This window comes from Ochotona curzoniae, unplaced genomic scaffold, assembly GCF_017591425.1.
Source record: "Ochotona curzoniae isolate NIBS_2020 unplaced genomic scaffold, NIBS_Ocur_1.0 scaffold_4701, whole genome shotgun sequence".
Classification (NCBI taxonomy): domain Eukaryota; kingdom Metazoa; phylum Chordata; class Mammalia; order Lagomorpha; family Ochotonidae; genus Ochotona; species Ochotona curzoniae.
This window is the reverse complement of record NW_024467122.1, coordinates 72952378-72964847: the sequence shown is the minus strand read 5'-3', so window position 1 is coordinate 72964847 and position 12470 is coordinate 72952378. Positions and strand designations below refer to the sequence as shown.

Sequence of the window (12470 nt, the reverse complement as noted above, 5' to 3'; positions counted from 1 at the left end):
GCTATTTTACAAACTGGCCAGCAAGCCCTGACCTTCAGCTGACCTTCCTACTGACCAGCTGAGTGTGGGTGGGGCCCTGGGCCTCTCAGTAAGTGGGATGCCTAATGAAGGCCTCATCAGGACCCCTGCTGGATCTAAAGCCCTGAATCCTGGTGGCCTTGGCGAGAGCGACTGGACTAGAGCATGCCATCCAGTGATTTCAAAGCTGATATTTTAGTCCCAGAACCTTTTCTTTATTTCTTCCCAAAATATTTTGTAGACTCCAACCTGTAAAACAAGTAAAGACCGACCCCTTTGTGATTGAAATGGGGGAGGGGATCTCTGCTTCTCCGTCTTCTCCCTACCCCATCAACAGCTAAAGACGCCCAGACCTCACACAAAGCCAATTCGAAAACCTGACTGGCTAATGAAAACCATTCATTCTCACGTCAGAAAGCTTAACTCCAGGAGCCAGCACTATGGCATAGTGGGTAAAGTTCAGGCATCCAATATGGGTTCTGCTTCAAAATCTAGATGCTCCACTTCAAATCCAGCTCCCTGCTAACGTGCCTGGGAAAGCAGTGAAGATGGTCCAAGTGCTTGGGACCCTGCGCCCACATGAGAGACCCAGATGAAGCTTCTGAATTTTGACTTTGGCCTGGCCATTGCAGCCATTTGGGGTGGAACCTCTCTCCCCCGTACACCCCCTCTCTCTCTCTGCATCTGCTCTTCCTCTCTGGAATTCTGCCTTTCAAATAAATAAATAATTCTGAAAGAGAAAGGAAAACCCAATTCCAGGGCTGGCACTGTGATGTATCAGGTTAAGCTATTGCTTGCAACACCAGCGTCCCATTTAGGAGTCCTGGCTGCTTCTGCTCCAGCTCCTGCTGATGCATCTTAGAAAGCAGCAGAAGATGGTCCAAGCGCCTGGGCCCCTGCATCCATGTGGGAGACCCGGATGAAGCTCTTGCCATTGGCCTGTCCCAGCCCTGGCTATGGCAGCCAACTGAGGAATGAAACAGTGGATGGAAGATCTCTCTCTCTTTTCTCTGTCTCCTCTCTCTATAACTCTGCCTTTCACGTAAATAAATATATATTTTTAAGTGAATAAACAAAAGAAAAGAGAGAGAGAGAGAAAGAAAACCTGATAACCTAATTCTGGAACTCACTGTCAGCCACCTGTGTGCTTTGCCCCGAACTTGGCTGTTCTGTTTCTTCAGTTTCTGTCAAGTGGGGATATTTCCCTTCTTGACACAGTGTGTCTTGCCTGCAATTCTGTAGATATGAGAGCACTTCAAAAGGTTTGTGAAAACATGTTGAAATCCAGGCCCAGTGTTTTTTAATGATGTGCATTTTCATGAGTTTTTTAAAGACCCCTCACATGAACAGATTTCAACAGTTTTTTGGCAACTCATCTTATCTTTACATTCTATTTTCCACATTTGTTTTTTTCAAGCGTCCTTGTATGACAGTGCCTTACACGGAAAGGACAAAACATAAGTTGGGAGCAAGTGTTGGGCTCAGTGATTAAGATGCTTGTACCCCATACTGGGGTACTTGATCCAGAGACAGCGCTAGCTACCAACTTCCGCTTGCTGCCAACGCAGCCTCGTTGGGGCACTGGTTACATTTAAGTTCCTGCTACACACGAATGCGGGGAGACCCGGAAGGAGTTCCTGGCTCCCAGCTTTGGTCCTGATGCAGCCCCAGCTGTTAGGGGCATTTGGGGAGTTAAGCAGAGTACGGAGTGAGCTCTGGTTATCTACCTGTCCATCCACCATCCATCCAGCTCCCTCTTGGGTGGAATCTCTTTGTACCTTCTGTAGATGTGTTGTGAGTTAGTGCTCAAACGACAGGCCTCCAGGCCTTCAAGAGGAGTTTCTCGACTGTTCTGCTGCAACAGCCACACCTGTGGTCGCCAGCGGCCTTAGCTCCTTCTTTCTTGTCACTGAAGGGCTTGACCCGTTTCTTACCCTATCTTTCCATGTTCTCATCCCCAGGCCGACTTGAACCCTGATCCCGGGGCCTGAGTCAGGAAGGGTACCACTGAAGTCAGGTGTTATCTATCACCCCCCCCCCCAACTCCCTGCCAATTCCTCACACCCTACTCTAGATCTCCAGCCTGACAACTCCAGGACTAAGCCCTGGGCAGCTTTCATGACGGCTTTCAGAGTAGTACAGCCACCAACAGGGGCCCAGGCCCGTTAGACTCTCTGTCTCTCCTGTGTAGGGGCTGCTAGGGCAACCCAGCTCTTATGTGCCGAGCTGACCCTCTAGGGTCTACAACGGGAATACTGCTAACTTGTCAGGCAGCTTTTAAATGGCATAAGCTGTGCAAAAGGCAGGAACCCAGAGCCGGGTGTTTCTAACTTGCTGGTGGAAGGGATGCTGAGTCTAGGGAAATGAGCATGGACCTTGGATACACAGGCTCTGGGTTCAACAGCCCGCCCATTCCCTGCCCCAACAGGTGGCCCCTCCTTCTGCTACGGCAGTTTCTTCATCTGTAAGAGAGACCCCGGAGCTCCGTGCGGTTGCCCATGAGGGTCCCTTCCCTTCAGCTGTAGCCACTGGGGCAGCTCTGTACTTTGCAGGCTGTCTGAAGGGCTCTCCCTAATACGCTTGCCCTCACACTGCAGTGTGACAAGCAGAAATGTCTCCAGGCAGCTTCCTGGTGTCTTCCTGGGATCAAAGTCAGCTCCCTGCCATAGCATGGGTTGAAATGAGTGCTTCATCAGCCATGTGCTCCCACTGTGTGCAGTGCAAACCCAGGGTTCATCTACCGAGGGGACAGAAGACTGACAGCAGGTTTGGAAGTGAAAAATCCCACCTCCCCTCTTCCCTCTCCAGTCCCTACTCGCTTTCCAAAGGCCAGGTGAGCTTGGTCAGAGTCCTGCCCCAATCCCCCAGGTTGACCCCTAGCGAACAAGCACCCCCCTCCATCAGCCTGGGCAATTCTGGCAGCTCGGACCTCTGCCCTGGCGAAGCTGGCTGCTTTAATACCAGCAAAATATTTCTTAAGCTCCTAAGCCTCCGCTTTGAATCCTTAAAAAGGAGAGAAAGAAATGGCACAAATCTCTTAATTAGGAGGCCCAATCACTTCGATAAATATTTACCCAGTCCGGCATAAGGCATGGAAACCCTGAGCCAGTAGTCAATAGGGGTCGGCCTCATGTACTTGGGGGACAGTGTGGGTTTGGAGGAGGAATGTGGAGCCTTCTGTTGGAACGGCATGCTGCAGGCCTGTCCCCCGCAGCGGCCCAGGGGCACACCCATACCTCCTGGTACCTCCTGGTGCATCATCACCCAGCACTCTGCCTCTTTCGGCGTCCTGCGCAGAGGCGATGGCTTCCTCTAGCAACTGGGCTACCAAATGAACTAACCTGTGTTCTCTGCCCGGCTGGGCTCCTGCGTTCCACCCTGGTACTCGCCTTCCCTTCATTCACTCAGACCTCCTGGCGGTCAACCCCAACCTACCCTGCTACCCAGGACAACTTCTCACCCAGTCTCTGAGGGATCCTAGAACCAAGGGCACTTCCAAAGCCAAGAGCTTCTCTTAGATTTCTGTAGGCTTTCTGAAAACTCTCACCAGGTAAGCATTGGGTGATGTTCCTCCTATTTTACAGATGGAGAAACTGAGACCCCAAGTGCTTGCAGCTCCCCAGACCCCTTCCCCTGATACTTGGGCTATTGAGTTAGATTCCTTTCTTCTGACCCCAGGAGCCTTGACAGTGCTCTCTCGCTCTCTCTCTCTCTCTCTCTCTCTCTCTCTCTCTCTCTCTAAGGCAGAATTGCTAGACAGAGGGGCGAAAGGCAAGCTCTCCTCAGGGGCCCTTTTGAGAGCTGGGCATCCCACACCCATGGAGAATAAGGCTGAGTCCCCGTGCCGGGGCATTAGACAGTGTTGGAGGCATTTGGGGTCAGCAGGTGGTTGTACATCATCTTCATGGCCACCACAGCTAACTGCTATCGATTCCTTAATGCGCCAGGTTCTGTGCTAAGTACACCACAGGCGTTCACCCCATCGATCCTCAGGGCAGATCTCTGAGGCACAGGACAGTTCCTCTCAGCAGACAGGACACAGAGACTCAAGCCCCAAGGAGTTCCCCCACCCAGATGCCCACGCCTCAGGCCTGCCAGCAAAGAAGAGTTGAGTGACCCCTGGGGGCCCCGCACCAGGATGTGCTGTCCAGGGATCAGCCACCGCAGTGACCGCGGGCAAGCCCTTGTACCACATCGCAGTCAGTATGAGGGTGGTACAGGGCCCCACTTCCTTCACCAGGCAGGGATTGAACCGTGCTTCAGGCAATCCCTGGCAGGGCAGTTCAGGGCACACAGCAAAGCTCCTCCCTCTTGCTCTAGGGTGAAGGGCTGGCTTTCAGAAGGTGGGGCAGGGTGGTTGGGGAGGACAGAATACCCCTGGTGGCAGAGAGAAGGCCCAAGACTCAGAGACAGGGACCCGAACCGAGCCAGGAGTTCCGTGAAGCCACAAAACCCAAGGCCGTGTGTGTGCTCTAGGGAAGGGAATGGGGACGGGGTCACCCCACTGCAAGCTCTGCCATCAGGAACAGGGTAGGCGCTGGCCTGGGCCAGGCCCCTTAGCTCCCCAGGGAGTGAGGGACGGCATATATTAGCACTCATGTAAAGTGCTTGACGATTATTTTCAAAGGCCCAGAAGAGGGGCTCTAAGGGCTGCTGACAGCTGCACACCCACCCTCCCGCACCCCTAAGGAGGGGCTGGGGAGCCCCGGCTCTTACAATCCAGGCCGGGCTTTCCGTCTCTCCAGCGTGACTTTTTTTTTTTTTTAAATGTGCCAGGAATTCCTCTCCCACGTGGGGTGGACTCCGAGGTACTCAATTAAGCAGCCAATGAAAAGTCAGCTCTCCGGTAGCAAATGACCCTGACACTTCTTGTAACATAAACAGTTGAAACGTTTCCAATTAGAACTGGAGACAGAGACGTTTGAACTCGCTCTCCACTCCCCTCCTTCTTTAAAATAATTGTCAAGCACTTTGGACAGGGTGTTGTGTACATGAGGTTCCCCCCCTCTACCTTTCCGTATTTTTTTTCTCCCTCGTATTTTCTGATTTGCGGGGTGGCATGAGGCTGGGGGCAGAGCTGTGACGAGCGTCCAGGGGTGCAGGCCTGGGGCAGGGTGCGCGCGGCCCGGGGCCGTCGCCTGGACCCACTCGGGAAGGCCTGCGGGTGGACGCGGCGCGCGCCGGGCACTCGGGGGTGCGGCGTGCTCCAGCTAGGGCCGGTGGGGAGCCGGCTGCCCTGGACAGCCCGGGGCACCCGAGCCCTGGAGAGCCACGCCGCCCTCGGGGCAGGGGTGCACCCCACGTGGGGCTGCCGGCGGGGAGACGGCGGGGCCGGCATCTTGAAGCATTGTGTTCCATAAATCCCGGCGAGACGCGCGCTCGCTCGCCGCCCCCCTCCTCCAGGCTCCCAAATCGAGACCTGCTGGAGGACTGCAGTTTTACGGGGTCTTATAATCCCCTCCACTTTGATTAGCGGCTTCAAAGCGCTCCCTTCAAAGTGGGGCCTCCCCGCCCCCACCGCCCCTTCCAGACGACGAGACGCGAGGTGCCGGCCAGCGGGGAGGACGGGGTCTCCAGGCTTCCTCCCGTCGGTGGGCCAAGCAGCACCTACTGCAGGCGTCCGTGGAGCTGGGATTTTCTCTTCTCCCCCCCCCCCCCGTCTTTCTTTTTCCTTTTCTTCTTCTTCTTTTTTTTTTCGGTTTGTGTGTGTGTGTGTTTTTACCTTTTATTATTTAAATTGATACGTTTCATTACTAGGGAGAAAAATAAAATATTCCTTTGATACACAAAATCAAATTGATATTTAGCCTCTGCTTACTTTTTTATGCATGGCTCCTTTATACCACATGGTAGTGACAGATTGTTTGAGCTGGAAGGAAAAGCCATTCAAAGCTAATTAAGCAGCCATTCCAAGCACTATTTGCAAGCGGGAGGCTCAGAAGCCTCGGCATTTGTCAGCGCTCCCCCACCCCGCGTGGTTTTGACTGACAGCTCCGGACGACGACCGACAGCGCTCGGCCGCTCCGCCAATCAGGAACGGAAAAGCCCTGGGCCGGCCTGTGATTGGCCCTCCGGGCCGCGCTCGGGGGCGTGTCCGGCGTCCCCCACGTGGGGGCCGGAGCCAGCGAGGGGCGGGGCGGGGAGGAAGCGGGAGCGCCCACCCGTGACGTCAGGGGGAGGGCAGAGACGGGGGAGGGGAAAAGGAAGCTCGGAAGAGGAGCCATTTTGTGTCTAATGAACGCTGCGGCCAGATGCTCGCATCTGTCGAGCTCGCTTCTCCCCGCCCTCACCCCTGCGGAGCGCGCCGCGCACGATTTATGTTTTTATTTAGGGGAATAAATAAATGAAGAGGGGAGCGCGGTCGGGCCTGGCGGCCCGGGCGGGCTCAGTCCTGGGCGGGCGCTCACGTGTGTGACTCCCCGCGTCCGCGCGCGCTCTCGCCTCATCCAAACGCCGAAGCCGAGCTCTGGCTCCTCGGGAGGGGGGAAACAGAGCGGCCTCGGGCCCCCGGGCTCGCGGTCTGCGGGTCTAGCGGCCGCCCGGTCGGGTCGGAGCTCGGCACCAGCCCCCCCGGGACCGTGACCCGGCCGGCCGAGCGTGGCGGGCGAGGGCGTCGCGGTGCCCCCGCTGGGGAGACACCGCGGAGCGGGGCCCGCCGAGGGCCTGGACGGCTCCCCCGCCGCCGGCGGCCGCCGCTCTCCTCAGGGGCGCCGGATCGGGCTTTCTGGAAAGATGGGCGAGAGGAACAAAGAAGGGGAGCTGGAAGGGCTGGTGGGGGGGGCAGCAGAAGGGACGCCCACGGGTCCACTCCGATTTTTAGGGTTGGAGCCACCGCCTCACGGGCCCTCCGGTTCCTGAGGAGGAAGCGTGAGGGTGACAGGGTGGCTAATTGGGCCGCGCCGCCGACCTGAGGAGACGGGGCGGCCGGGGAGTCGCTGCAGTCCGAGCGGAGACCTCGGCAGCAGCCACAGGTTTCGAGGACTGTGCCGCTCGCTCGTCCTGTTTTCTTTTGTTTTTATTCCTGTCGTCTCCCTTTCCCCCGCCCGCCAAATAATTATTTGCTAGTAGATCGTGGGAAAAAACCAGAGTGTGGGGAGGGGGGGGAGAGAGGAAAAACCTCCGGCAGCCCAAGCCTATAATATATATCTATTTATTATATGTCTTTCGGTTAATTCCTGATCTGAGGAGCGCTGTTTTTCACTCCCATGCGAAAGTCACCAGCGGGTAGGGCCTGATTGCTACTTTTCATGCATAGTTTTAGACACAAGAGGGCATTGTGACGTCGCGCCCGGCGGCGTCCAGTCGCTGGCCGGGGCCCGTGGCCCCACGTGGGGACGGCGCGCTGCCATTGGCTGCGGCCGGGCGGAGCTGCCACATTATTTTGTTACTTTTCAGTCCCTATTTGGAACTGCTCTCGCGGCAGTTCAGACCTCGTGCTCGTCCCCCTCGCCAGTCTGTGTGTGGTATCGGCAGGTCCGGGGCACTTTTTGTCGGTGTGTGTGTGTGTGTGTGCGCGTACTGGGGTGCGGTGTTGTGTGTGTGTGTGTGTGCGCGCGTTCTGGGGGTTTGTCTGGGCACCGAGATCCGGGCCGAAGGGAAGGAAGGAAGCAGCGGAGCTCCCCGGCCTCCGGCAGCGTCTCCGTGCCTGCGCTGTCCTGCCTGCGCGCCCCGAGCGCTCCTCGCGGGGGGACGCGGCGCCTGAGCCGGGAGCAGCGAGGACCCCGTTCGTTGGAGCCAGGATGCCCGGGAGGCTGATTTGCACCTACTGAGCCCCGGAGTTCCTCCCCGGTCCTAGGAAGGGCTTGCGGCGGCGGCGGCAGACGGAACAGCAGGCTCTCCTCTCCGAGGAGGGGGGGGGGCGGCGAAGCGCCCGCAGCGCGCTCCAGCCCGCACTCTCCGGTGTTCCTGCGGCCCCGAGCCTCCAGCCTCCGGGCCTGCCTCGTTTCCTCCTCTTCGTGCCTTGGGAATCGGACTCGCGCGCGCCTCGGATGCTTGGGGCTGCCCCGGCGCGCCCCCCTCTCGGCGCGCGAGGAGCTGAGTGACCCGGAGAGGACCCGCGGTCGCCCCAGCAGGGGCCCCTGGCCTCCGGACCCCGCGTCGGCCTCGCCGGGGGAGCCAACGATGTCCGCGGAGCCCCCGGCCCTGACGCGCTGCACGCAGCCCCGGGAAGGCAGCCGGCCGAAGCCCGCCGAGCCCTAGGCGCACAAAGCTCGCGCCCGGCCTCCGACGACTTTGCCGCCTGCTTCGCGGCTCTTTGTCTGCGCTTGGGGCGGGCGCCCGACTCTGGGATTTCGCTGCGAGAGCGGGCTGGGGGGGCCGGGGGCGAGTTCTCGGTTCCCCGGCCGCCCCCTGCTCGGACTCGGCTCCCCCCACCCCCGCACCTCCCCGGCCCGGGCTCTCGGCGCTTCCACGCTCTCGGAATCACGACCCCTCCCTGCCATGTATCCGCAAGGCAGACATCCGGTGAGTAATTGCAACTCGGTTTATTTAAGCATCTATCATGGCAGGGTAAACGAGGCAGTTTATCCGGCACCTCCATTTTGCTTGTTGCTACCTTTATGGGTGTGTGTGTGTGTGTGTGTGTGTGTGTGTGTGTGTGTGCGTGCGCACGCGCTCACACAAAGGGGATGGGGGACCGAGGGACGCTGTGGACGGGGGAGGTCAGGCCCGCCCGGGCCGCGTGGGGGTTGCTGGTGCCGGAGGGGCGGCCGTTCCCGCCGCCTCCCCCACCCCAAGTTTGCTACTCACCCAGCGTCCTCCCCTCCCCCGCCTGACTGCGGATGGGAGCGACGCGGCTGGCCAGGAGGAACCGGGGCGTCCCCTCCCCCCCGCCCCGTCGGGGAGCCGAGAAACTTGCGGGGAAGGTTCTGGGCTGTGAGGGCGGTCTCTCCGGTGGGGAGCTGGCGGGGAGGGGCCGGGGACGTGGCTGATGCCCCTGACCCCCTTCCCCTGTGTCGTCCTCGCGGGCTGCAGGCTCCCCATCAGCCCGGGCAGCCGGGATTTAAATTCACGGTGGCAGAGTCTTGCGACAGGATCAAAGACGAATTCCAGTTCCTGCAAGCCCAGTATCACAGGTGAGGCCGGGGGAGGGGGAGCGCCCCGGGGCTGGCGGGGAGGGGGCGTCCCTGGCGCGGCTCTCGCAGCCCCCCACGGCGACGGCGGGGGGCACCCGACCCGGGGGCGGTGGGGCCGCGGAGGCCTTGCCTTTTGTTTCCCCTTTCCCTATGCGCCGGCTTAACCCTGTACTGCCCGTGGCCGCTCGGCTCCCTACACCACCCGCGATCTTCGCGGGCGAGGGATGGGGTCGGGGGCAGGTTCACGAAGGTCCCACCCTTCCTCGGCCGGGATGAGCCCACTCTCGTCCGTGGGAAGTTTCGAGTTGCTTGTCGTCCCCACCTCCACCCGGTCCCCATAGCGCGCACTCAAATCCCTGTGCACCCCAAGGCAGCAGCGAGATAATAGGGTACCCCGGGGGAGGGTGTCAGGGAAACGGAAAAGCGGCCCCGGGAGGCTCCGGGGGTTGCAGGCGGCCAGCCTGAGTCGACTCCTCTGCCCTCGCAGCCTCAAAGTGGAGTACGACAAGCTGGCGAATGAGAAGACGGAGATGCAGCGCCATTATGTGATGGTGAGAAGCGGCTTGGGGAGGAGAGCGACCCTGCGGGCGGCGCAGGGACCCGCCATGGCTGAGCTTCGCAGCCGGGGAGCGGTGGAGACCCAGTGTGCCCTGCGCCCCTCCCCAGCTTCCCCTAGCCTGGGCCACTTGGAAGGGCCGAAGGAGAAACCCGAATTCCAGCCAGAGAGCCCTGCCAGGCTTGTGTGCCTTTCCTGGGTGCTTTGAAGAGTTTCCCAGGGTTGCTTGCCCTGGCTTGGCTGGAAGGATGGCACTGGGGCGACCCGGCAAGGTTCGCCTCACATGAGAGAGTACAAAGCTCCTGGAGGCCCCTTGGGAGTGTTTGTGAACTGGCTTTGCAACCCTCCTTCCCCAGGGTGTGCTGGCCTCTGCCGGGCCTTCTGGCTTGGCAGAGTTCCCCGTATCTGGGCAGCAGGTAGCCCGCGCCCCTGCACCCAGGGGCTGCACCTGCAGCCATGAGGCTGTCAGCCCTGCTTCCCGCAGAAGAGGCCCTCGGTGCTCCGCTAAGTAACTCTTAGAGGACAAGAGGGTCCCAGCGTACACTGGGCTCCCTGTCGAGCCCCCACCTTGTACAAACAGGATATGTGGGAGGCAGGCGGGCTCTTGGCCTGTGTGTCCCCTTCTGTGGCGAGGAGGCTGCCTTTGTGCCTCTGAAGTCCCTCTGTGGGCGGGCTAGGGGTTGGATTCAGACCTCCTTAGCAAATGCATCAGAAAGGTACAGTCTGCCAGAAGTCTTCCCCCATAAAAAGCAGGTTTTGAAAAGGGAACAGAATTCTGGGCTGTCTGTTAATGGTGATTCTTTCTATTTTTAGTACTATGAAATGTCCTATGGCTTGAACATTGAAATGCACAAGCAGGTAAGTGCTTTTCTCTTTAAAAGCTGTTTTTATTCCCTTTTTTTTTTTTTTAAAAAAAAACACTTTAACGTGTGGGCTCCTTAAAGGATCTCCTGCTGGATGAGAGGGGGCTAGCTGAGTTCTGGTGTCTCCCCCAGCCCCTCAGTGGTCCTGGAAGGCTGCATGGTCCGGTCCCTTGCGTGCACCTGCCGCCCGTCTGGCCCTCAGGGCTGTGGGATGCGTGCCGGCGAGAACAGGACCAAAGGGGAGGAATGCTGTCCTTGCAGGCTCTGCCTGGCCGCTCCTCAGAAAGCAGAGGCTTCTGTCCCTCTGTCTCGCTCCAGAGAAGCTGCAACAAGGTGCTTGTCCTCTGCTGTTTCCTTCCTCTCTTTTCATTTGATGTCCTGCCCTGATCACGGGGAAAGGACAAGGGTCTTAAAATAAGCTAGGCCGCGGTGTCGAAATGTCAGGGCCTGAAGCCGCTAACGGACTTGGGGTGCTCTCCTGGGGGTTTGGGAGGCTGTGTTTTCGTCTCTGGATTTGAGGGCAGCTCTGCGTTCCCATTTTACACAGCAGGAAGCTGCAGCTAAGGGGTGAAGTAAGTTGCCCACAGGTGGCCAAACCAGGACTTTGGCGATGGCTGGGGGTTGAACTCCACTTTGAAAATCCTGAAGTCAAACCAGTTTAGCTAGTATGGTGTCATTTGATGGATATGTAAACTACCTCGTATTGTCACTCTTCTAATAACAGTATACCTCAAACCGAGCAAATACAAACAGCCTTTATCTGCGTGCATATCAGTAACTAGTCCACTGCTAGGCTGGGCTCTGGGAGAGGCCTGTTTGTGTATTTGTGTTCCGAGGAGAGGCTGCCTATAATTTGGCTTGGCCCGCGATTAGCACTGACTTGGCACGTATAAATGGCACAGGCCGCTTGTTCTTTTTAACAATTGGTGTTCTTGAAATCTCAGAAGCCTGTTGACTCATTCTAGCCTTTGGTGACCGTGACTTGAATGGATTTTCTGCTCTAAATTAACCGTCATTTACATGGTTGAAGTTTTGCTCCTTCAAGGGGGCAGGTGAAAGCGCCAGGTGACCCTGCTATCCCTGGGTGGCTTTGGCTCTAGCCTGTTGTTGGTTTCCCTTCCCCTCCTTGGTGCCAGGTAGGACATGGCCTGAGTTCCTGGAGCAGTGTGGCCAGGCCATCCTGTAGCTTCCTGAGGGATTTGGGAGGCTACCCAGCGTATTTTTTTTTTTTTTTTGGCAGAAATGGTAAACACACAGCTTTTCGTATGTCAAACTGTTTCTCCTTGGGAAGGGTGGGTTCTGCTGGGTGGGCTTGACTGCGTCTCCCTGGTTGAGCAAGAGTGCCTGAAGCAGAGCTGGGGTCCCAGGTGTTTCAGGGGTCTTTGAGGGTGTTGTGCAAGGTGCCACTTCCTCCCTTTGTCCACACCCACTTTTTCTTCTCTGTGCTTAGTATCTTGGGTGTGTTTAAAAAAGGGTAATTGCGCCCAGGGTTGAAATTTATAGCAGCAGTTATTCTAAGAGCTTCGTAATTAAGGTTTAATACGTCGTTGCATGTTGAGGTCTGCATGGGTGGCGTTCCCTGTGTCTGGTGTGGATGGTTCTTTGGCACAGAGACTCCACCTTGGCTACTGGAGCAGAGCTGTAGTCTGAGCCCTGGGTACTGGCTGAACCCAGGAAGAGTTAACTTATAATGCCTTGGGGGTGGTGGGGGTGGTGGGGGGGTGGTTTGTGTGAAGAGCAGCTGTGTGCATCTGGGCTTTCTGGCCTTTGCCCAAGCAGCCTTCTTCGGGGAGAAGGCCTAAGGTTTGGCTACACTGACTCATTGAATCCTCTCAGCTGCCAGTGGTGGACAGAGGGGTTGCTTTGCCCCCTTTTCATGGGTGAGAAAACTGAGGCTGGGGCAAGGCCAGAGCTGTCTGGATTCCGCAGCCGGGCCCTTGACCTGGCTCGCCACTCACC

The 12470-nt window shown here is 57.9% G+C and overlaps 1 protein-coding gene across 19 annotated transcripts in view; it reads left to right on the top strand.

The window, feature by feature from the left end:
- Positions 1-7411: 7411 nt before the first annotated feature.
- Positions 7412-12470, top strand: part of TLE3 (TLE family member 3, transcriptional corepressor) — a 38655-nt gene continuing 33596 nt past the window's right edge. For 15 of the 19 annotated variants that reach the window (XM_040970008.1, XM_040970004.1, XM_040970013.1 and 12 more), the window contains exons 1-4: positions 7437-8481; positions 8992-9092; positions 9580-9643; positions 10462-10506. In XM_040970008.1, the coding sequence (XP_040825942.1) occupies positions 8458-8481; positions 8992-9092; positions 9580-9643; positions 10462-10506 (234 nt within the window). In that variant the 5' untranslated portion in view covers positions 7437-8457. Of the gene's footprint in view, positions 8482-8991; positions 9093-9579; positions 9644-10461; positions 10507-12470 lie in introns of all 19 variants that reach the window. The other 4 variants (XM_040969999.1, XM_040969997.1, XM_040969998.1 and 1 more) reach the window with 1 other exon arrangement.